We start from the raw sequence: 24,883 nt of genomic DNA on the forward strand, positions 1-24,883 counted from the left end.
GACCCAGGGAAGGTTCCTTCAGCCGCCCAGCAGCTGATCTTCTCGGCAGCGCCGCAGCAGCGAGGAGCCGAAGATGGGGTTTCCCCGCCGCCCACACAAAGGGGAAACCCCGATCTTCGGCTCCTCGCTGCTGCGGCGCTGCCGAGCAGATCAGCTGCTGGGCGGCCGAAGGAACCTTCCCTGGGTCTTCCCCGCTGCCCACGCAAAGGGGAAACCCCGATCTTCAGCTCCTCGCTGCTGCCTGCCCGTCGCTCGCCCGCCCGCCCGCCGCTCGAGAGCAAGAGGGGGAGAGAGAGAAAGAGAGAGAAGGAAAGAAAGAGATGAGAGAGGGAGGAAGAGAGTGTGAGAGAGGAAGAAGCAAGATAGAGAAAGAGAGAGAGAAAGAAAGATGAGAACGGAAGAGAGTGACGTCATCGGGTGGGAAAATATTTTTAATTAATATTTTTTGAAAAATCGCGATATAGCGTTTCGCGAAGATCGAGATCGCGAAAATCAAGGGATCACTGTATTGGAAGTCACTTCTTTGTATCTTTTTCTTTTCTAATTTCCTTTAACCTTTTCTTCTTTTTTTGCTCTTTTTATTTTGCATTTGATGTTTTTTTCTTCCTTACTAATGGTTCACATTACTTTTTAATTTTTTGTTTAAAAATATCAACAAAACTAATATATACGCACACACGTCCTCTAGAGCAGTGTTTCCCTGGGGAATTCTCTTGTTTATCTTCATTGCTCTCTGTCATTCAATTCTCCAGTTTAACTCATATTATCCATATCTTCTTTTGTTAAATAGACCTATTACAGGTAGTCCTCAACTTATAACAGTTCATTTAGTGACTGCTCAAAGTTACAACAGCACTAAAGTGACTTATGACCATTTTCCCCACTTATGATAATTGCAGCATTCCCATGGTCATGTGATCAAGATTACTTGGCAACTGGTTCTAATTTATGACAGTTGCAATTACTCATGGTCATGTGATTACCTTTTGTGGCCTTTTGAAAAGCGAAGCCAGATTCATTTAACAACCTGTTACTAATTTAGCAACTGCAGTGATTCATTTCACAACTGTGGAAAAAGCTTGTAAAAAGGAGCAAAAGTCATTTAAAAAATGTCTCATTAGCAACAGAAATTTGGGCTCAGTCATGCTGATAAGTTGAAGATGGTTGTAAGTTGAGAACTACTGATATTATTATGGAAGTATCAGTTACATTAAATATTTAAATATGAAAGGTTTCATAATACTAGATGCCAATAGAAGCCAATATCATCAGCATACAAGCAAATAATGTTAAGAATTCCAGAAAAAAATTAAGAACAAAAGTTAAACGTATTATCTACACTTTCATAATAATATTACATTGCATGTAACTCAACTTAGAACATGGCCAAACTTCAGATGCTTGGCAAAATGCATTTGCTACATCCTGCAGTCAGGTTTTACAAAGGTTTTCTTGAAAACTAGGACTTATTTCCAATTTTCAGTAAAATCATAACAATAGCAAACCACTGGCTTGGTTAACCACCACAGTGTTCGCCTAACAACTCCAGCAGTTACTTAATGCTTGTTGGTAAAAAGAGATCAAATCAGGTCAATCATATGATCAACCTATTTTATGACTATCACAACATACTACATAATGGATAGGCTCCATTACGGTCAAATATTGAGGACCTTTATGTGTATTACAGAAACCAAAATAGAAAAGGATTCCATAAACACTAATTGTGGGTTTCTAGTACAGATGGTCCTTGATTACAACCACTCATTTAGTCACATTTGAAGTTACAACAGCATTGAAAAAAGTGGCTTATGATTGTTTTTCACAATTACAGCCACTGAAGTATCCCGTGATCAAAATTAAGGTATTGTGTAATTGGCATGTGTTTATGACAGTTGTAGTGTTGGGGGTCTGACAAGCAAAGTCAATAGGGAAAGCTGGGTTCACTTAATGGTCTCATGATTCAACTAACAATTGCAGAGATTTGGTTAACAATTGCAGCAAAAAAGGTCATAAAATGGGGCAAAACTCTCATAACAGCCTTAGCAATAGAAATTTTGGGCTCAATTGTGGGCATAAGTTGAGAGCTATGGTACCTCTACTACAATATAGCTTTGTAAATAAAGTAACACATTTTGGACATCTTTAAATGAAATCTTCCTTACATAAAACAATAATATTTTGTAGATGATACAGGAGTATGATTTTAAACACTGTTCTTAACAATAGTTCTCTCAAAATAAATGGTCTCAAAACAGACTCAGATGGGTCAACAGCAACTGCATATAAGGGCTAATAAATGACTTACCATGTTTGCAAATGAAAATAGATATTATAAAAAATAATATACAATAAAGAGTGGGTGTGCGAAGTAATACTGAGCAACAGAAATTATCTCGTCTTGTAATTATACCACAGTATGTCTAATTGCAAAAATAATGGAAATGACGAGGAGAAAAAAGAAGATAATTAATTTGGCCAAATGTTATTAGACACACAAGGAATTTGTCTCCAGTGCAGGAGCTCTCAGCATACATGCAAAACAAAAGAGTAATAATAATAATCACAATAATGAGGCCAGTAATAAAAGGTAGTAGAAAATATGAGAAGGAAAATAATAATACGGCCATACTACATGGGTAAATATATATATATATATATAAGACAGTACTATGGGAATTAGGTCTTCATCAGAATGATGGCATGAGGGAAAAACTGTATCTGTGACTAATTGTTTTGCCATGCAATCTTGAGGAATTGAAAGAGTTTATGTCCAGGATGCGAAAAAGCATGCTGACTGCAATTGTTGTTTGGGGGGGGGGGCTGGGGGGGGGTTGTATTTCTAACTATCTACTAAAATCTATACCTTTCCTGTTTGGTTGCTGTACTAAACCAGACAGTTATAGAAGTACAAATAAGAGATTATTTGTACTTCTACAAATAATATTATTCCTCTGTGTTATTAATAGCTTCTGGGGCAGTCTGAACTTTCTGAGTTGATACAGGAAGAATATTCTTTATTATGTCTTTTTAATGATAGTTCTAATGTTAAGTTTCCATTTTAAAATCCTGGGAAATTATACAACCCAAAGCGTGAACACTCTACCATTGATACTGTGTAGAGTGTTCCTCCTAAATTCCACTAGTATCACTAGAGTTATAAGTGTATTCAGCTCCAGATTGTTCCGGCTGTACCACAGGGCCAGTTGTTCATTCTCCTGTTGATATGTAGACTCATCACCATCTCAAATGACCATGGTACCATCTGCAAATGTCAGTACTTTAACTGAGGGATCCTTTGAGATGCAGTCATTTATAGAGAGAGAAAAGAGTAATGGAAAGAGCGCACAACCCTGGGGGAACCTGTGCTAATTGTTTGGGTATTCAATGTGACTTTCCCTAGCTTCACCTGTTGCTTTTTATGTGTCAGAAAGCTTATAATCCATCTATAAGTATGGACAGGTGCAGCTAGCTGAATCAGTTTACAGTGAAGAATTTCTGGAATGCAGAACTGATGTCTACAAAGAGGACCCCTGGGGATATAAGATGTTGCAAGATGTAGTGCTGTGCCATATTGACAGCATTATCTGCCAATCTATTTGCACAATAGGCAATCTGCAAAAGGTCCAGGTGGGCCAGCACTAACCTTTTAAAAGTTTTCACAACTACAGATATCAGAGCATCTGGCCTGTGGTCATCCCAAGATGAGGATTTCTTGGGAACCAGGATGATTATGGAGCATTCAAAGCAGGAAGAAATATCACACATCTCCAGTGGTTTATTAAAGATGCGGATGAAGATTGGAGCTAGTTGATCAGCAAAACTTTCAAGCAAGTAGTTACGCTATCTGGGCCTGATACTTTTCCAATCTTTGGTTACCAATCTTTTAAGGTCTGTGACTGGTGGAGGCAGCAGTTGGGGAGTAGAGGATGTTGCAAGCACACAACCTAATCCTGCACATGTACAAATAATGCTTCACAAGCTTGTCCACCACTTGCAAAGCACAGTTCCCCAGACTAGTAGCAGGCCATGGCCTAGGCGTTGGGGATCCCTGATCCGTAAAATAGATCTCATACATTTTGTTCTAGGACATCCAGAGGGATGGAGATAGATGCAGGAGATTTGGCTACTGTCGGTGTTTCTGAGATGGGTATAACAGTTGACAGTGATTTCCTCTCAAATCTACAGTACAGCACATTCAGGTCATCTGCCAGTTGCCCAGATTCTGAGATTTATAATTCAAATCCCCACATAGCCACAAAACTCAGTGAGTGATCTTGAATTAATAAAGATAACCTTAATAAGTACTTGCTCCAGCTCCTGGCAATCTAGAGGTACAAAAGCACGCAAATGTGAATAAATAGGTACCATTTTGGTGGGAAAATAAGCGTGTAACTCAACAAATAGTTATGCTGGCCACATGGTTATGGAAATTTCTTCAGATGACGCTGGCTCCTTCAGATAGAAAGGAAGATGAGCACTGCCCTGTAGATTTGGACATGGCTGGACTGGGGAAACACTATCTTTTATCTTCCATAGTTATTTTTTGTGCCACGCATACTGCCTTTAACTTATTGAAAGAATGTTGGGATAAAGCTAAAATGTCATTTCCAATATAATTCCATTATTAACTCTTCCACAGGTTAGTTCTCCCTATTTATGTATAACTAATTTATTATTTCTTTAAATAAATCATAGTCAGTCTCTCAAACAAAATATTTTCCAAGTTAGATAATATAGTGCCAGTTGCCCAGTCGACAACATCAAATGAATTTGGGAACTGTCATAGAATATTCATACCTGATAAACTCAAAATATTAGAGACCAATTGCAAATACGTCAGTGCAAGTTACGAAAGTTGAAAGTAATCTTAATCATAACTACAACTAGCCCAATGCTAGTTCCAACAGTTTCATAGCAAATGATTTTTTTTTTAACGATTCCCTTTACCTAAGAACAATGGCTTCATTCTTTGTACTATAAAAACACAAGACATAGCAATAATATAAATAAAATAGGTGGTTTTTTTCAATTCATCTATGCCAAAAGTATCATGAAACAAAATTTATAGGTTACTTGTTCAGAAATAAAACCTATTCTACTTTTGTATTATTGAGATTCTTTTTCCCAGAATCCTCTTTGGGAGATAGAAATTTCAAAGTAATATCCTCATGAGAAATTCAAATAATATTGTTGGTCATTACACCATATATCCATATCCATGCATACAGACTGTAAAACACAAAATTAGAGTAGATTACAATCTTCTTACTTTCAGAAATACATGTTTGGGAATTGGAACATAAATCATATGGTTTAGTTAGAAATTCATAGATTTGTATGAATTTGTAGTAGGCAATTATTGTCAAAGAATATGGTATAGGATTTCTTGTAGCTATTTCATATATGAAAGTCAACAATTCTTTTGGAGTAACTAATGGAATTTTTATACAATACTGGAATATCAACTCACTATCTGATTTTCAGGAAAAAAATATATTCATTTTTATCCAAAAAGAGAACCAGCATATTTCCCTCTTTAAAAAAAACCTGATAGAAAATATATTAAATACTGTTTTAATTGTATTTTTAACTACCACTTAACCAAGTTCATTCATCCTGATCTGTATATTCCAATTATTTTCTCTTTCAGGTACAATATAAAAATACAAAAGCACTCTGGAACATTTCTTATCCTTGCTGTCTTCATTTACCCTATTAAGAATGAATGCTTATTCACCTTACCAAAACAATGATAGAGACCAATTCAGAAACACATATTAGATGAACTTGACTGAGGTCAGATGATAAGATATGCTGGAGCTGCTTGAACCAAAATCAAGCCATATTTTTTTTAATTCATGTGTTTTATGTAACCACTGTTATGATTATCATAACATTAGCATCTACACCTAATGTGCTGTGGTTAAACAGAAACTTCCAACTAGGGTATATTGTTATAACTACAGATGAATTTTATTGTAATCTTGTTGAGTTATGCTTTTAATACATCTAAATTCTAATAATGTATATATCAGATGCTAATTTTTCAAGTGTTAAGATAAAATATATGCATAATTGCATCATGTATATTCATGATTCAATTTAAGATGTATATATTTAGTTTAAATTTGTAGTATTTAGCAAAAGTATCTTAATTTGTATCTTTCAAAAGTATCTTAATTTGTATCTTTCAAAATACTGTGGAATTCTCATTTGATGCAAAGGTGAATACTGTGAAAGTAGGAAAAATACATCACTATCAGATGTATAAAATGGTGGACAAGATTTAGAAATCAAAGCAAAAATACTGAAACTGCCAGGCAGGGAAAGATTTATACTATGTTAATATACAGTCGTCCCTCGATTTACGCGATCTCGATTAACGCGAAACGCTGCAACGCGGTTTTTCAAAAAATATTAATTAAAAAATACGTTCGCGTTTTTTTTTGCTATACCACGGTTTTTCCCGCCCGATGACGTCATGCTGATTGCTGATTGGCCAAAATCTCAACCAATCGTTGCAAACGCAAAAAAAAGCTTTGCAACTGAACTTTTGGAACTTGTTCAGACTTGTTGCAAGATGCCTCCTAAACGTTGTGCTCGGAGTGCTGGCGGCGACGCTAAAAAGACCAGGAGGATACTCACAATTAAAGAGAAAATTGACATTTTGGACATGCTGAAAGGGGGACGCTCTTATGCAGATGTTGGTCGGCAGTATGGGATCAACGAATCGAGTGTGCGAACCATTCGTGACGACGAGAAAAAGATAAGGCAAAGTTCCCTGATGGCCTTCAACAAGGCTGCAAAAAGAATGGTGACGCCTAGAAACAAACGGCTCATGAAGATGGAAGCTGCTTTGTCCCTGTGGGTACAAGACTGCCGCAAAAAGAGCATTGCTTTGGATACCAACACTATCAGAACCAAAGCACAACAATTGTACAACCGTCTTGAAGACACAGAAGAAGGCGATGCAGATGAGGGAAACGCAGGTAAGGGCTGGGGTTTTTTATTCTGTCATTAGATACTGTATTTAAGTGTTTTTTAAGGAAGGAGCAGGGAAGGAGGGAGGGAAGGAGGGAAGGAGGGAAGGAGGGAGGGAGAGAAGAGAGGGAGGGAGGGAGGGAGAGGAGAAGGAAGGAGGGAAGGAGGGAGGGAGAGAAGAGAGGGAGGGAGGGAGAGAAGAGAAGGAAGGAGGGAAGGAGGGAGGGAGAGAAGAGAAGGAAGGAGGGAGGGAGGGAGAGAAGAGAAGGAAGGAGGGAAGGAGGGAGGGAGAGAAGAGAAGGAAGGAGGGAGGGAGGGAGAGAAGAGAAGGAAGGAGGGAAGGAGGGAGGGAGAGAAGAGAGGGAGGGAGGGAGAGAAGAGAAGGAAGGAAGGAGGGAGGGAGAGAAGAGAAGGAAGGAGGGAGGGAGGGAGAGAAGAGAAGGAAGGAGGGAAGGAGGGAGGGAGAGAAGAGAAGGAAGGAGGGAGGGAGGGAGAGAAGAGAAGGAAGGAGGGAAGGAGGGAGGGAGAGAAGAGAGGGAGGGAGAGAAGAGAAGGAAGGAGGGAAGGAGGGAGGGAGAGAAGAGAAGGAAGGAGGGAGGGAGGGAGAGAAGAGAAGGAAGGAGGGAAGGAGGGAGGGAGAGAAGAGAAGGAAGGAGGGAGGGAGAGAAGAGAAGGAAGGAGGGAAGGAGGGAGGGAGGGAGAGAAGAGAGGGAAGGAGGGAGGGAGAGAAGAGAAGGAAGGAGGGAAGGAGGGAGGGAGAGAAGAGAGGGAAGGAAGGAAGGAGGGAAGGAGGTGGGCATTTACTCTTTATGCTTTCATTCAAGTCACTTCTCTCTCCCTTTCCTGTCATTCTGCAGCCTCAGCCTCAGCCTCAGCCCCAGCCACATTCACAGCAAGCAAAGGGTGGTTTGAGAAATTTCAACGGCGCTATGGCCTGAAGAGTGTGTCATTGCACGGAGAAGCTGCCTCAGCAGATACAGGTGCAGCAGAAAACTTTGTCCAGCGCACGTTTAAAGAGCTAATTGCAGAAGGGGGCTACCTTCCAGAACAGGTGTTCAACATGGACGAAACAGGCCTGTTCTGGAAGAGGATGCCTTCAAGGACTTTCTTGATGCAAGATGAAGCCAAAGCCCCTGGCTTTAAGGCCATGAAAGATCGAGTGACTTTGATCATGTGTGGGAATGCAGCAGGCTTTTTGCTGAAGCCAGGGCTAATTTATAAGTCACAAAATCCAAGAGCCCTCAAGAACAGAAATAAGAATGCATTGCCAGTGTACTGGATGCATAATGCTAAAGCATGGATTACAAAACCCCTCACGCGGGACTGGTTTCATCAGTGCTTCATCCCACAGGTGAAGGATTATTTGGCTGGCAAAGGACTGGATTTCAAAGTGCTTCTCCTAATGGACAATGCTGGCGGCCATGATCACCTGGACCATGAACATGATGGGGTGCAAGTTGAATTCTTGCCACCAAACACCACATCGCTTATCCAGCCGATGGATCAAGGTATTATCCGTGCATTTAAGGCACTGTACACGCGCAATTCTCTTGGAAGCATCGTGGAAGCAATGGATGCTGATGACAACTTCACATTGAAGGCCTACTGGCGTCAGTACACAATTGCATCTTGTCTGAAGAACATTCAGAATGCCTTGACAGATATGAAGACACAGACAATGGAGGAAATTGTGGCCAGAAGTGGTGCATGATTACAAGGGATTTGCTCCCGAAGAAATCCAAGATGCTGCAGTCCAGAACTCTGTGAAGCTGGCACAGGCACTGGGTGGAGAAGGCTTCGTTGACATGACAGCAGAGGAAGTCAATGGTTTGCTTGATGAGCATGGCCTACCGCTGACAGACAAAGATCTGGAGGAGCTGACCAGGTCAGCGAGTGAAGAAGAGGAGGAAGCGGAAGCTGAACAAGCTGAGGAAGAAGAAGATGTTGGCCTAACGCTTGAGCGGCTTGCAGAACTGAACAGAGCCACTTCAAATGTACAACGCATGGTGGAACTTTGGGATCCCAACATGACTCGCTCTATACAGTTTAACGCCTCCCTTGACAACATCTTTGCACCATACAGATCCATGTTAGCCCAGAAAAAGAAACGGCGCCAACAACTGCCCATGACCATGTTTGTCACAAAAACCAAGAGGTCTGTCACACCATCACCTGCAGCGTCCATTGTAGAAATGGTGATAGAAGAAGATCCCTAGTTACTGTATCCCAGTTATGCTAACCCTCACCCCACCCCAAAAAATGTAAATAAATATGTTATTGTTCATAACTTAAGAGTCTTATTCAATGTGTACAGTAGGTAATGGTAATTAAGGGGATGGGAAATGGTAATTTATGGGTTAAAAGTGTTGGGACTGAGTGGCACACAGTCTGTACAGAAGAATGAATGAATGAATGACTGAGTGAATGAATGAAATTCAAACACAGGTGAGGGCTGGGGGGTTTTATTCTGTCATTACACAGTACAGTAACAGTACAGTTACAGTTTAAGTGCTTTTTGAGAAAGGAGGGAGAGAAGGGAGGGAGGGAGAGGAGGGAGGGAGAGAAGAGAAGGAGGGAAGGAGGGAGGGAGAGAAGGGAGGGAGAGAAGAGAAGGAGGGAAGGAGGGAGGGAGAGAAGGGAGGGAGAGAAGGAGGGAAGGAGGGAGGGAGAGAAGGGAGGGAGGGAGGGAGAGAAGGGAGGGAGGGAAGGAGGGAGGGAGAGAAGGAGGGAAGGAAGGAGGGAAGGAGGGAGGGAGGGAGAGAAGAGAAGGAGGGAGGGAGGTTTGCCATTGCCGCCAGCGCTGGCCCTGCCCCAAAGAAAGCCGGTGACAGGAAGGAGAGAAGGGAAGGAGGGAGGTTTGCCATTGCCGCCAGCGCTGGCCCTGCCCCAAAGAAAGCCGGTGACAGGAAGGAGAGAAGGGAAGGAGGGAGGTTTGCCATTGCCGCCAGCGCTGGCCCTGCCCCAAAGAAAGCCGGTGACAGGAAGGAGAGAAGGGAAGGAGGGAGGTTTGCCATTGCCGCCAGCGCTGCCCCTGCCCCAAAGAAAGCCGGTGACAGGAAGGAGAGAAGGGAAGGAGGGAGGTTTGCCATTGCCGCCAGCGCTGCCCCTGCCCCAAAGAAAGCCGGTGACAGGAAGGAGAGAAGGGAAGGAGGGAGGTTTGCCATTGCCGCCAGCGCTGCCCCTGCCCCAAAGAAAGCCGGTGACAGGAAGGAGAGAAGGGAAGGAGGGAGGTTTGCCATTGCCGCCAGCGCTGCCCCTGCCCCAAAGAAAGCCGGTGACAGGAAGGAGAGAAGGGAAGGAGGGAGGTTTGCCATTGCCGCCAGCGCTGCCCCTGCCCCAAAGAAAGCCGGTGACAGGAAGGAGAGAAGGGAAGGAGGGAGGTTTGCCATTGCCGCCAGCGCTGGCCCTGCCCCAAGAAAGCCGGTGAGCGGGGCGAATCGGGCGGGCGGGGGGTAGCGGCAAGGAGCCCGGAAAAATCACCATTGCATTGCCAGCCTCCGAATTTGCGTCGCTCCACCTTCTGCGCATGTGCGGCCAGGGCGCGCATGCGCAGAAGGTTTTTTACTTCCGCATCCAGTATTACGCGGAAATCGGTTAGCGCGGGAGGTCTTGGAACGTAACCCCCGCGCTAACCGAGGGATCACTGTATTCACAAAGAATAGTAACTGAGCATATTTCATTAGTAATGCCTCAAATACATAGTTTTTTTGAAGTATAAAAAGCAAGTAATGAAAATGATTCAAACAAAACTAAGAATTTAAAGACATAATAGCAAAAAGTTTGTACTACTTACATAACACCCTGAAGTACTTTTTGAGGATCAGGGTCAAATAATCTGTCGACATAATGGCGACTACTTGCTGTAACTTCCTGTAAGCAAAGACATTTGAGATTCATCAGGAATATACATTTTTACAAATTCAAGAAAGCAAGACTATGAAAAAGTAATATTTATTTGTAACAGCACATTACAGTTATCTATCTAAAAGGTGACAAGGTCCATGAATGACTGAAAGTAAAGCTTCCTGATCCAGAAAGAATATATATGGCATTCAATATATAATTGTGCGAAGGCCATCATGGCTATAGCCTCTACCTGCTATTCAACCAGGTCTCCTGAGTTTAGAAGAACTCCAAGTTATAGGTTATTTGTCTCCGCCCCTCACGCAGGGGGCGCGCGCTGACATCAGCACCCAGCGGACGCGCCCCTTTTCCAACTCGAGCGGACTGAGCTGGGCGGTTTTGGAAGACGACTGCCCCTTCCTTTCCTCCCCGACGAGCCAGGAGCCAAGCGCGGTATGGTGGGAGCGCTCGGCATCGGAGGGGCCATCGGGCGGAGGACTACTATGACGGAAGCAGGGCGACCGGTTTGGCGGAGGAAGCCAGAGGAACGTGGTGGAGGCCAGTGAGTTGTGGCATGGCTCCGGAACGAGAAGGAGGTCATCCCTTCGGAAGCGGGACCCAAGGAGAGCACTGTGGAGGCTGCTGGCCTGGGCTGAGGTTTGCAGCGATTGAATGGTGGCGATATGGCTGTGTGGGGTTGCGGAAGGATTGGAGAACTGGAGGCGTCACCCGACAACTACAGAGACACGGGGAAGAGGCTAGGTGGAATATCGAGAGCCGAGCGGCACTGCTGAGTCAGAGGGGCCGAGATTGGTGGCTGATATATAGAGAACTGAAAAGCCTGCCTCAGAGACTTTGGAGGACAGAACTCATATACCTAGGAGAACCAGAGAAAGACCTGAGGGTGCCAGCCTGTGGCAGGGGCTGCCAGCCTGTGGCAGGGGTGCCGGCCTGTGGCAGGGACTGTCACCACAGACCTGAAGGAAAATATACCAGAACGTTCTTCCTGAACATCTTTCCCCTGAACATCCCTACCCCCAAAAAACAAAACAAAACAAATCTCCCCCCCCCCAGGGACTGAGAGCTGCATTGCTGACCTCATGGACAATTGTTTTTAATTACTTCCTATATTTCTTAAGCATTTTAAGCATCTTAGAACTTGCACTTTATATTCTTTCTATTTTTATATTCTATTTTATATTGTATATTCTGAGACTTTTAGTAATGTTTTAATGACTATTAACTATTTTATTAATTTAATCTATTTTTAACTATTGGGGATTTCTTAACTAATGGATAATTGGGATGTATGTAACACTGTGCATGAGACGAATGATTGGTATGATTGGTATGGCTGGGGGGGGGGGTCACGGTATGGATGAGGTGAATGGTAACAGTATGAATGACGGATTTGGCCCACCTGACACCCGAGAGGCGGGAGGGGAAGGGGCATCGATCTCTGGGGTGGCAGAGGGTCGGAATATCCCAGTATTGCTGGGGAGAGGCAGATATGGCGGGGGCCACGGAGTTAGCCGTTCCAGGGGAACGAGGGATCGTTGCCTTATAACGATCCCTTGTTCTGGCTCCGTGAGCCCAACCTTGGACGCTGGTGATGAGTGCAATTCTGGCCCTGGGCTCAGGTTGCTGCTGCTTAATGCCAGGTCGGTGGTAAATAAAACTCTCCTCATCCGGGATTTGATCCTGGATGAGGAGGCCGACCTGGCATGTATTACTGAAACCTGGCTGGGCCCGGAGGGAGGAGTTCCTCTCTCTGAAATCTGCCCAGCCGGGTTTCAGATATGGCATCAACCTCGACCCCAGGGAAGGGGGGGGAGGAGTGGCTATTATAGCCAGGGAGCGCCTTTGCCTACGTGGACTCATTGCTCCAGAGATTGCGGGTTGCGAGTCTCTCCTGATGAAGTTGGACTTAGGGGTTCAGGTGGGCTTATTTCTCACGTACCTGCCTCCCAGCTACGTGTCAAAAGCCCTGCCTGTGCTACTCGAGGAGGTAGCCGGGTTGGCGGTGGAGTTCCCCAGACTTATTGTCTTGGGGGACTTCAACCTGCCGTCACTCGGCGAAACCTCTGGGTTGGCACAGGAGTTCATGGCCACCATGACAGCCATGGACCTGACTCAAGTAGTTCAGGGTCCGACTCATGAGGGAGGACACGCACCTGACATGGTATTCCTCTCTGAGCAACTGAGTAATGGTCTGAAACTAAGGGGCTTAGAAGCATTGCCTTTGTCATGGTCAGACCATTTTCTACTACGGCTTGACTTCCTGGCTCCAATCCTTCCCCACAGGGAGGCGGAACCAATTAAGATGTTCCGCCCCAGACGCCTGATGGACCCAGAGGGCTTTCAGATGGCGCTTGGGGTTATTCCAGATGCACTCGTCCACAGTTCGGCAGAGTCTCTTGCGGAAGCCTGGAACAAGGCTGCAGCGGAGGCTCTTGATCGGATTGCGCCTTTGCAACCTCTCCGCGGCGCTAGACCCCGTAGAGCTCCATGGTTCAACGAGGAGCTCCGGGAGTTGAAACGCCAGAAGAGACGTCTAGAGAAGCGATGGAGGAAGAGTAAGTCTGAATCTGATCGAACACTTGTAAGAGCTTTTATTAAGACTTACAAAGTGGCGCTCAAGGCGGCAAGATGCGCGTATCATGCCGCCTTGATTGCATCAGCGGAATCCCGCCCGGCCGCTCTGTTTAGGGTGACCCGCTCCCTTCTTAACCAGAGGGGAGTTGGGGAGCCCTTACAGAGTAGTGCCGAGGACTTTAACACGTTTTTCGCTGATAAAATCGCTCAGATTCGGGCGGACCTCGACTCCAATTGGAAAACAGAGTCGGCTGACAACGAGTCAGTTGAGGTGACTGGGGCCCGTACTTGTCCACCTGTCTGGGAAGAGTTTGATCTGGTGACACCTGATGAAGTGGACAAGGCCATTGGAGCTGTGAGTTCCGCCACCTGTTCACTGGATCCGTGTCCCTCCTGGCTGGTCTCGGCCAGCAGGGAGGTGACACGGAGCTGGGTCCAGGAGATTATCAACGCTTCCTTGGAGAGGGGATCTTTTCCATCATCCTATAAAGAGGCGCTCGTGCGCCCCCTCCTCAAGAAGCCTTCCCTGGACCCAGCCGTACTTAACAACTACCGGCCAGTCTCCAATCTTCCCTTTATGGGGAAGGTTGTTGAGAAGGTGGTGGCACTCCAGCTCCAGCGATCCTTGGAAGAAGCCGATTATCTAGGTCCCCAGCAGTCGGGTTTCAGGCCCGGTTACAGCACGGAAACTGCTTTGGTCGCATTGATGGATGATCTCTGGCGGGCTCAGGACAGGGGTTTATCCTCTGTCCTGGTGCTTCTTGACCTCTCAGCGGCTTTCGATACCATCGACCATGGTATCCTTCTGTACCGGCTGGAGGGGTTGGGGGTGGGAGGCATCTTCAGTGGTTCTCCTCCTACCTCTCCGGTCGCTCGCAGTCGGTGTTAGTGGGGGGTCAGAGGTCGACTCCGAGGTCTCTCCCTTGTGGGGTGCCTCAGGGGTCGGTCCTCCCCCCCCCTACTATTTAATATCTACATGAAACCGCTGGGTGAGAACATCCAAGGGCACGGGGTGAGGTATCATCAGTACGCTGATGATACCCAGCTTTACATCTCCACCCCATGTCCAGTCAATGAAGCGGTGGAAGTGATGTGCCGGTGTCTGGAGGCTGTTGGGGCCTGGATGGGTGTCAACAGACTCAAACTCAACCCGGATAAGACGGAGTGGCTGTGGGTTTTGCCTCCCAAGGACAATTCCATCTGTCCTTCCATTACCCTGGGGGGGGGAATTATTGACCCCCTCGGAGAGGGTCCGCAACTTGGGCGTCCTCCTCGATCCACAGCTCACATTAGAGAACCATCTTTCAGCTGTGGCGAGGGGGGCGTTTGCCCAGGTCCGCCTGGTGCACCAGTTGTGGCCCTATCTGGACCGGGACTCACTGCTCACAGTCACTCATGCCCTCATCACCTCGAGGTTCGACTACTGTAATGCTCTCTACATGGGGCTACCTTTGAAAAGTGTTCGGAAACTTCAGATCGTGCAGAATGCAGCTGCGTGAGCAGTCATGGGCCTACCTAGGTATGCCCATGTTTCACCAACAGTCCGCAGTCTGCATTGGTTGCCGATCAACTTCCGGTCACAATTCAAAGTGTTGGTTATGACCTTTAAAGCCCTCCATGGTACTGGACCAGAATATCTCCGAGACCGCCTTCTGCCGCACGAATCCCAGCGACCAATTAGGTCCCACAGAGTGGGCCTTCTCCGGGTCCCGTCAACTAAACAATGTCGGTTGGCGGGCCCCAGGGGAAGAGCCTTCTCTGTGGCGGCCCCGGCCCTCTGGAACCAACTCCCCCCGGAGATTAGAACTGCCCCTACTCTCCTTGCCTTTCGTAAGCTTCTTAAGACCCACCTGTGTCGTCAGGCATGGGGGAACTGAGGCATCTCCCCTGGGCGTACAATTTATGAATGGTATGTGTGTATGTATGTGTGTTAGAAAATGGGGTTTTTAAATGTTTTTTTAGTAGGAATTTAGATTTGTCGCAAACTGTCTTTTTCACTTGTTGTGAGCCGCCCCGAATCTGTGGAGAGGGGTGGCATACAAATCTAAATAAATAAATAAATCTCATCTAGAGTAAAATAACCCCAATCTATCTCTGGACTCAATCAGCTTCCAAATCAATAGCCACTCAATTTGGGTAGATTTAGTCTGCTAATTTACAATTTTCCAATTAATCTATTATTTCTCCAAGACGGGACCAGATTCTTCAATGTTTGCCTTTGCCTGATAAATATACATTTTGATTTATACATGCACCTACTCTCAAAACCAAAAGTGATTATGAGGAGCTGTTGAAAATATTATGCTAGTATCTGTCAAGTGTATCATGCTCTACATTACAATATTCATCTGACATACATTTGAAATAATTTTTCAATAATAAAGCTAATATTTTAGCATTTAATGTTATTATTTAGGGATTTAAGACAGCTTATTATAGGGATGTTGCCAAATCCATATCCTATGAGCAGAGATGGGCTCTTGCCAGTTCGGACCGATTCTTTAGAACTGGTAGTGGGAATTTCCTCCTGCTTGCTAAACCAGCAGCGGTGGCCGGCTGTCCACACGCCTGAACCATCATCTTGTTTTTCCCTTATGCTTCTATAGGTAGAAATATAAATAGATGCAAATGATATGATTGAAATAATGATTACAATATGAATGGTATACTATTGTTTCATAGATGATTAAGAATAACAAAACCCTTCCTGATATCAGTTCATTAAATGAAGTTTTCCTTAGAGTTCCATATTTAGAAATTTGCCTACAAATTTCTAAATGAGGGGGGAACCTTGCCCAGGTTCGCCTGGTTCACCAATTGTGGCGCTACCTGGACCAGGAGGCTTTGCTCAGTCACTCATGCCCTTATAACCTCCCGTCTTGATTATTGCACATGCTCTACATGGGACTGCAGTTAGTCCAGACTATTTACAGGACTGTTTCCTGCCGCATACCTTCTTGTGACCGATTAAAGCCCACTGGGTTGACCTTCTTCGGGTCTTGTCCACTAAACAGTGTCGATGGGCGGGTCCATGGGGAGGGCCTTCTCTGTGGTGGCCCCAGCTCTTTGGTATCAACTACCCCTCGATAGCCATACAGCTCTCACCCTACTAGGTTTCCGAAAGGCCTTGAAAATCTGGTTTTGCCAGCAAGCCTGGGGGCCATGAGAATTGACATCTCCTTATTCCGACACGAATTGACTGGGATGTTTGATGGTATGAATGTAGTGATTAGATTTAAGGGTTTTTATTATTGTGAAATGTTTTAACTAATTATTTATATTGTTTTATTATTTTATGCTGTAAGAAGCCCTGAGTCCTCAGGGAGTGGACGGCATACAAATAAAATTAATAAAATAAAATAAAAATAATAAAAAATTTAACCCAAAGAACAATTCTACAATCATACATACACACACAACACTGGTCTGCTGCAGAAATATTGTCCACCAATTCTTCAATGGATGTTAGGTTTAAAAACAATACAGACACAATCCTGCCATATCTCCTATAGCCCTTCTAAACTATTGAATATATCCAACTTACAAGATAATAGAATTTGCAAAGATAGAATCTCAGCAAAATTATGTTTAAAAGAACACAATCCTTAAATGTTCTTTACACAGATACAGGCATATTTATAAGTGATACTGAGGTAGCTATAACAACATAACCTCCTCCCCACCCAACCTACAGCACTGCATAAAGTGGAAATCCAATGCAAATAGACTGGCTAGACAAGACTTATGTGACTACTGTACTTGTATCAGAATGGAATACTGTACTGTATACTTTTTAGTTCCTAACCTCTCAATGCAACTTCACTGTAGCCTGAAATAAAAAAAGTACTGTACAAGCTGAGCAAAATAGAAAACTACAGCAGGTGGAACTTGCAACTGCTGTAACTTTTTTTCCTAAATGTCTATTAAAGGAAAAGAAATCTGCTTTCCAGAATGCCCTTCTAATTGTGTTCAAATTCAACGCTAGGAAATAAATCAAGCATTAAAAAATTTAAATCTAAAACGAAATCCATTACTTCTACATGTTTTCCCCCACTCTTGATTTAAAAATAGTCCGAACTTCTATGGGGGGGGGGGGGAATCTGGCATTTTTTTTTAGTGCCTAAAGCTAAGAAGGGGGGGGGGATTCCCTCTAAACCTATGGATACAAGACGAGAGCTGCTGCTCTTATCCCCGTGACCTCTTAATGCAGAAAATAAGGCAGCGGGGGTTATTTTATTTCCTCCGGAGGGGGGGGGATAACATATCCAGGAGTTGTACACCTCCAAATCTCCCCAAAGCCCCCTTCAAACGCGAAAAGCAGCAGCCAAGCTACACTTATCATATTCCCCTCGTAGCTGCAAGGGGAGGAAAAAACCAAGGGAAGCTTCCAGGAGGGCGGGACTCGCTAGGGAAGAGCCTAAGAAAAGGTAGTAGCCCTTCACTCGCCCAGCCGGACACAAGAGGACCGAGCCCGTTTCCCCCCAGCCCAGCTAAGAGAGGGAGGAAAAAGACCGCCAAACGGAAGCCCCAATGCGGCTGTGACTCCCTTCACCAGGAAGCAGAAGCGCCAGAGCCTTCTACCGTTGCTGGCCCGGGCCTGCAACTTACCGACAGGATACTCATGCGGAGTGGCGTCTCCAGCACACACGCCATCTTGACGCACGCCAACGGCACCAGCCGTTCAACCCCACGCAAGGGCTGGTGCCAGGACCGCTGCGGTGACTGTTAGCGCCGCTCTTGCTGCTGCTGCCGCCGCCGCCTCCAAGCGCACCCACATCGCCGGGGAAGGAAGGAAGGAGGGAGGGAAGGAAGGAAGCAACTACATCCCGTCAGTTGAAATAGCGAATGGGAGGGGCGGGGGGGGGGGGAAGAAACGAAGAGAGAGAAAAAAACAGTTTCTCCGGCAGCGAGCAACACGCATGCGTGGCGAGGACTTGTTGAAGGGGAGGGGGAGGGATTATTTCCGGAAGTAGGTAATTTACTCCCACCTGCTTCTATGGAACATCGGGATGAAAAGGAACGTGAAACGGGATGCGCCAACTCGACTTTCGGATGTTTGGGCGTTGAGCCAATGAAGGGCGGGCGGGCGGGCGGCAGTGTGTTTGTGTGTGAAGAGGGAGGCGTGCGCATGCGTAACGGTAAAACCACCTGTCAGAATTTGTCCTTGGTAAAAGTGAACGGGAGAGAAACAGAGAAGGAATTCGAGTGCTTAGTGTTGGCACGCCATCTATTGGGGATTCTATTTTTTAGAGACAGCCGCTCTAACGCGAATGAGGAAAAATTGCACGCCGTTTAGCATTGCAGTGGGATGGAACACAGCAGTAGAAGGCTGAAAGAAAGTATCAACTCTTTTTATCAATTGTCTATTGCGGGATGTGGGGAATTGCGGGATATTGGGGAGGGAGGGGATATTTATTAACCTATTCAAGTATTATTGTCTATCTCATAAACTGTATATGGCTTGTTATGCCCTTTGGTAAAGGGGCATTAAAAATAAATGGTATTATTATTATTATTATTGTTATTGTTATTATTATTATTCCCATTTTCTAAATATCTATCCATCCATCCATCTATCTGATTTATATGCACTTAAATCAGCAGTAAGAATACACTACACTAGAAATCTTTACAAATTAAGGGCTTTCCATAGCTCTCTGCTCTCATCCTAATCAGAAAACTATACCACCATAAGATGTGCTGTTATTAATCCTTCAAGACTGATAGATCAAGAAACCAACTCCAGAAGATGTCTAGAACAATACCTTATTATGTTCCTCTGTGGTAACAGAATCATGCAAATCTGGCTGCATTTTTGCTTTTCTCCTCCTTATGTGTAGACAGGCAGGAAGGAGTAAGTCTCTTCTTGACACGCACCCTGTTTCTCAGGCTTAATATTTCTAAAAATATCTTATAATTGTCTATAAATAGATTCTTCAAAATAATATTTGTGGCTCTTGTACTGAATGATCTTTGGCTTGTGATAAACGGTGGTGCTCTAATGTGCTGTTTGCAGGACACGTATGATAGAAAACCTACCCCCAAAATACCAAAAAAGAGTGTTTAAACAATTGTTTTAATTTCCAAAGCTGTGTAGCTATACTAGTCTGCATGCATCCAAATGTCTTGGGAGCAAGAATACAAAATTACACAATTATTAATTTATTATAGCTTCCCACTCCCACAATTTGATTAGCTTACAAACACAAAACAATAAAAGCAGTTTAAAAGATACAAGCCCACAAGCATTTTTGATTAAGACAATAATCAGCAACAAAGCAACTAAAGGCCATTCAAATGTATCGACCGAAGGTCTGAGAGCAAAGCCAGTTTTTGAAAGCCAGTACATTTTAGAATCCTGGGAATGTCCATATCTCTGAGGATGCTGTTCCAGAGGGGCCATGACAGACAAGACACACTTTCCTTATTTATTTAGAGCAGTGTTTTTCAACCAGTGTGCCATGGCACACTAGTGTGCCGTGAGACATGGTCAGGTGTGCCGCGAAGAAGGAAGCTCAGGTTCTGGTCTCGCAACTTTTTGCAGAGAGAGTGTGTGTGTGTGTGTGCGTGAGAGAGAGAGAGAGAAAGAAAGAAAGAGAGAGAGACAGAGAGAGAGAAAGAAAGCAAACGAGAAAGAAAGCAAGAGAAAGAGAGAGAAAAGGAGAGGAAGGGAGAGAGAAATGAGCAAAAAGGGAAGGAAAAAAAGAGAAATGAGAAAATGATAGAGACAGAGAATGAGAGGAAAGAGAGAGAAACAAAAGAGAGAGAGACATGACTCTTGATTTAAAGCATATGATAAAAAGCACCCAAAGAATAAGAAAGAAAAAAACCCCAGCCCTCACCTGTTTTTGGAAATGGTTCAAGAGTGTGTATACAAACACATACACAAGGGTGAGGAGGAGACAGGGATGGAAAAAGAGAGGAGAGTGTCTTGGGGTGTCATTTTGGTTGGTCGTGTGCCCCAGGATTTTAAAATGTAAAAAATGTGCCGCGGCTCAAAAGAGGTTGAAAATCACAGATTTAGAGTATGGACTTGCAGAGTGTGTGTATGTGTGTGTGTACGTGTGTAACTGACGGCCTGCAGGCTGGATGAATCATGTGCAGACACGCCCACCCAAGCTCCTTGAAAGAAAATAATCACAATACATCATGTGACAGCAACATGATGCCATGAGTTTGACACCCATAGTCTAGGCCAGTGCTTTTCAAATAGTAGGGCACCCCCCCAGCGGGGAGCATTGAGCAATGGCAATAGGGCACATGTGACCCCAGAAAACGTGTGGTCCCTCTTGATCGATTCCCCCAAATGGGGAGTGTTTTCCAAGTTACACGCTACTCCAAGTCCAGAAGAGAAGGTGGCAGGGCAGGGCGGCTGTGTGGGTTCTTGTTGTTCTGGGCAGGTGCCATGGTAGCCATGAACAGTGTGGCGAACCTGCTCCTGGACAAGGAGGAGCATCCTCTGCAGCTGGAAAAAGCTTCAAACTGCACTCTAAAGTCTCCTTCCACACCACAGCACCTTTGGGCCAGGACAGCAACCCCAAAATAGTTGCTTGATTAAGCTGGCCTGGCCCCATGTCAAAAGAGGACCCTAATTATGGAAGCCTATGCCTGCCTAACCAAAAATAGGCTCCACTGAGTTCAAGGTGATTTACTCCCAGGTAAGTGGGTAGAGCAGCCTTCTCTAGTCAATAGTTTGCTTGCAGCTTATAAAAGTAAAATAATAAATATTAACATTAAAATTATATGGGGGCTCAGATTGGAGAGTTTACTTCTTCTTGGGGTGGGGGTGGAGGGTTGTAACAGAAAATAAATGAGAAGCACTGGTCTAGGCTATCTAACCATTGACATGCAGTATTATTTTTATGAGTAAAAAACAGTTACTGGACCAGTATATGCTTACAGCCAGTCACAGTGTGATCTATAGTTTGACATGGGACTCCACAGTCATACTAAGAGGATGATGTCCCATTTATACATTGAGTTTTGACAGATGCTGTGTGAGGTGCAAATCCTATTGAGGATTGTCCATTGCTGGTGTTCATTGCTAACAAATACATGGCGACAAAAGTGCTGTTGGATGACAATATTTAATAGAAGAAATCTACTGTATACAGTCAGGTATATTTTTTGATATATCAACAAAGAGAAAAACTTGGAGAAAGGTAGGCTGTCAGGTATCTAGGCACTATGCCATAAAGGCTTTATATGTAATGATCAACACCTTGAATTGCATCTGAACTCTGTCTAGCAATTAAATTACAGCGCATATTGCAGTGGCGACACATGAATATACTGGGAAGTACTCTTTACCAATTATGCAAACTGCATTTTGTACCAGTTGTAACTTCTCAATAGCCTTCAAGCCCCATGTAGGCTACACTACAATAATCTAATTGTAAGGTGATCAGAATCTGAGTAACTGTTTGAAGGGCTTCCTGGTCCAGAAAAGAATGCAATACAATGATTATGCAAAGTCCTTCTTGGTCACAGCTGACACCTGCTCTTGGAAAACCACCAGAGCCACTTTGCTTGGAAAGGATTGTGCTGAACAGACACTTATTAATATCACAGCCTGAGTGTGAGGTATAAAGCCCAATATCATTAGTATGCTGATGATACCAAAACCCTTAGCCATCAGTTTAATATAGATATTAAATTGGAAAGGAAGGGAGTGTGTCAACTGACACACCCCACAAACAAGGGACAACAGACACAACTTCTCCCTATCAAATGCTGAGGAAGGAAATGAAACAGTACAATACAGTGCTTTCCACTCCCTATCAGTCCAGAAGAATATTGTGGTGAATGATATCAAAAGCCACTGAAAAATGAAAGACTACCAGAACGGATGTATCTCCTTCATCCAAGCCCTTATATAGACTGTTGATCAGACAGTTTGAACATGTATAGGGATAATTGCTTTATAACTGATAAGGAAACAAGATAACTCTAGAAGTCAGAGTGGTATTCTACAAGGTATAAAATATTATACACGTATTCTTTGAAAGCTACACAGTAGCTTTAATATATGAGTTCTGCCAAGGCTCTGATTCTTCTTACAAGCTAATCCTATACTTTGCTGCAGGCAGAGAGAGATAGAAGTGCAGCAGTGCGTATGCTTTAATTTACTGCCTCTTCTCGAGGCATGGTCTCTACAATCAGTCAAACACTAAGAGGCACAATGTGACAAAATAAAGAAAATTTCATTCCTTCAGATAGTAAGTGATATATAAAAGCCTAAAGACTATATTCAGGTAACTGTAACCAGATCAATCTCGCAACTGGATGGATTGGAATCTAAATTGCTGTTGGCTGATTTAAAGGAAAAGAAATTTGGTTTGGAAACAGCAGGTTCATTGGAGAAGGCTGAAAAAGATACTAATTATACAGATCCAACAGAATCAACAAGTGATGAACTGGAATTTCTTAGGATTGATGGTTATTGGGGACTGTATTTACTATACAGTATCTACCTAGAAAACAATTTGCACTGGACTTTTGGGGGGACTTTTTTGGGGCGGAAATGTTTTTGTCAACAGAGATCCCACATTAGCTCAACTGTTGTCATTCTGTTCATATCCCTAAAGAGCTGGATACAAAAGGTGAAGGATAGCAAATAAGAGGAACCAATAAATCACTATCATGCAAAATTGGGGGTGGGTGGGTTAGTGCTATTCAATAGTGAGAAAGAGGCAATAGAAGCAGAATAATCTACTATTCTATAGATTCAAAGAATAGTAAATTCAAAAATGTGTGAATAGCGCTTTCAGTTAGTGGAGAAAGGTCTTCAGTTAATAGAAAATAGTGGACGAAATTGAAGAGTTTTTTCTCTCTGACTTACTGTTTCTTTGCTTCTAACAGTCAATGGAAATGGTGGCATAGCCTTAATGGTACGGTAGTTTTAGTTTTAAGTTTTGGAGCTGTTAAATTCTTGTACCTCGAAATATTTCTGAATACATAATTGGATTCATCCTAGAAATTTATTTGAGAGCTTTTGATAAAAATAGCCTGGGACGTTATAAGGAAATCTCCAAAAGTCAGCCAGGACATGGACCAGTCCAATTTTTATTTTTGCATATACCATTATTCACATTCTTTACTCAACTTAGTACATAAGGCTTTGTTGAATGGAATAAAGAACTAGGAGCCAATTTCAGCCCGTGGGGATGAAGCTGATGAATGCACAACATGGGTGCGGCAGAAATTAACTTTGAGCCAAAGAAGAGTGAGACATAAGGACTTTGTAAGGGAAGAGCCCTGGAGCTTTGGAATCAGAGACGGGGGAAACTGCAGCTGGCATTTCAGAAATGCCAGACCGAAGGGTTCCATAATCTTGGCTCAACGCGCCACATAATCATGTGGTTTTTAAAAGTGGAGAATAAGGACATTATTTCCTCCCCCCTCCCCCTTTCTGGTTTCTGAATCTTTCGAGAGCGTTTAATACTTTCCACTGCAACACAGCCGGGGCCAAAGATGAGATCAACGTTTCTGTGCATGTCAAGGGCGTTGGTCTTTTGTTTTAAAACCTCCTCCTCCTCAAACCGAACTTCACGAGAATTCCCGCCCTAAATCGCGGGACCCTCAAGACAGTGGCTCTTCTCAGGCGGGACCAGGCGAAGAACCTCAGCCTCGGGCTCCTGTTGACGGGACGCAGAAAAACAATCTCAGGCGGGAGCCGCGGGGGCTGGCGCTCCAACGAGTCCCGGCCCTCTTGGCAGAGAAACACCACCGCCTCCTCCTCCTCCCCTCCCCGTCTCCACCGCGAAGTGCGCTCTGTGGGCGCCCCTTTCGGAGCGCGGAAGGGACGGGAAAAGAAGCCGAGCCTCTGGCGGGTAGAGGAAGGAGGAGGGTCGGAGCTGAAGAGAGCCTTAGAATGGGCGAGGGAATCGCCTCAGCGGCGGGTAGGTGCGAAGGCTCCCGCCACGGCTAGCTACCTCTACTACCAGCGTCCCCTGTTGGGTAGTAAGTGTTGCTCTCTCAGATAGCAGAGGAGGAAAGTGGCGCTGAGGGGAGGAAGAAAAAAAACACCCCCAAACAACTCTCCTTTCTTGTTCGGAATCTGGCTTAGAACTACGCTGGGTTTTCGTGGGTTCGGGTTGGCGTCGGCGGGCGGGCGGGCCGGAGCGCGGAGAAAGCTGGAAGGGGGGGAAAAAGGGAGCGGCCGGGCACGAGTGGGGGAAAAAAGAGAGAGACGCGTCGGGTAGCTCTTGGGGGCAAAGTGGAGACCTACGACCTCAGCTGGACGGCTTGACAGTAGAGGGTCAGACAAAGAATAGAAAAGTACTTTTTAATTGTGCAGAGAAAAGGGTCGTGAAGGGAAAAGAAACCAACTCGTTCCTCGTCCGGATTATTTCTGAGTTCTGGGACTCGTTTTTCGACGTCAGTCGCAATTTCAATCAGAGTGTTGTGTAAGGTAATCGCGGCAGGCGGCAAAGTTAGGGAATGGGCAAATCCTGTTTTT

The 24,883-nt window shown here is 44.5% G+C and overlaps 2 protein-coding genes across 6 annotated transcripts in view; one reads left to right on the top strand and one right to left on the bottom strand.

Annotated features, from left to right (window-relative positions):
• The window catches only part of ARMC8 (armadillo repeat containing 8), a 63,671-nt gene extending 45,169 nt beyond the window's left edge, over positions 1-18,502 (bottom strand). Inside the window, exons 1-2 of one of the 3 annotated variants that reach the window (XM_070753076.1) lie at positions 18,031-18,502; positions 10,778-10,854 (exon numbers count right to left, since the gene is read on the bottom strand). In XM_070753076.1, coding sequence (XP_070609177.1) covers positions 10,778-10,854; positions 18,031-18,075 — 122 coding nt within the window. In that variant the 5' untranslated portion in view covers positions 18,076-18,502. The remainder of the gene's footprint in view (positions 1-10,777; positions 10,855-18,030) is intronic. The other 2 variants (XM_070753078.1, XM_070753077.1) reach the window with 2 other exon arrangements.
• A 5,520-nt stretch (positions 18,503-24,022) lies between these two features.
• Positions 24,023-24,883, top strand: part of PPP2R3A (protein phosphatase 2 regulatory subunit B''alpha) — a 29,174-nt gene continuing 28,313 nt past the window's right edge. The window contains exon 1 of one of the 3 annotated variants that reach the window (XR_011559210.1): positions 24,023-24,323. The gene's annotated coding sequence lies outside the window, so the exon portion shown is untranslated. Of the gene's footprint in view, positions 24,385-24,883 lie in introns of all 3 variants that reach the window. The other 2 variants (XM_070753082.1, XM_070753080.1) reach the window with 2 other exon arrangements.

The sequence above is a fragment of the Erythrolamprus reginae genome, chromosome 5 (genome assembly GCF_031021105.1).
Source record: "Erythrolamprus reginae isolate rEryReg1 chromosome 5, rEryReg1.hap1, whole genome shotgun sequence".
In the NCBI taxonomy this organism is placed as follows: Eukaryota; Metazoa; Chordata; class Lepidosauria; order Squamata; family Dipsadidae; genus Erythrolamprus; species Erythrolamprus reginae.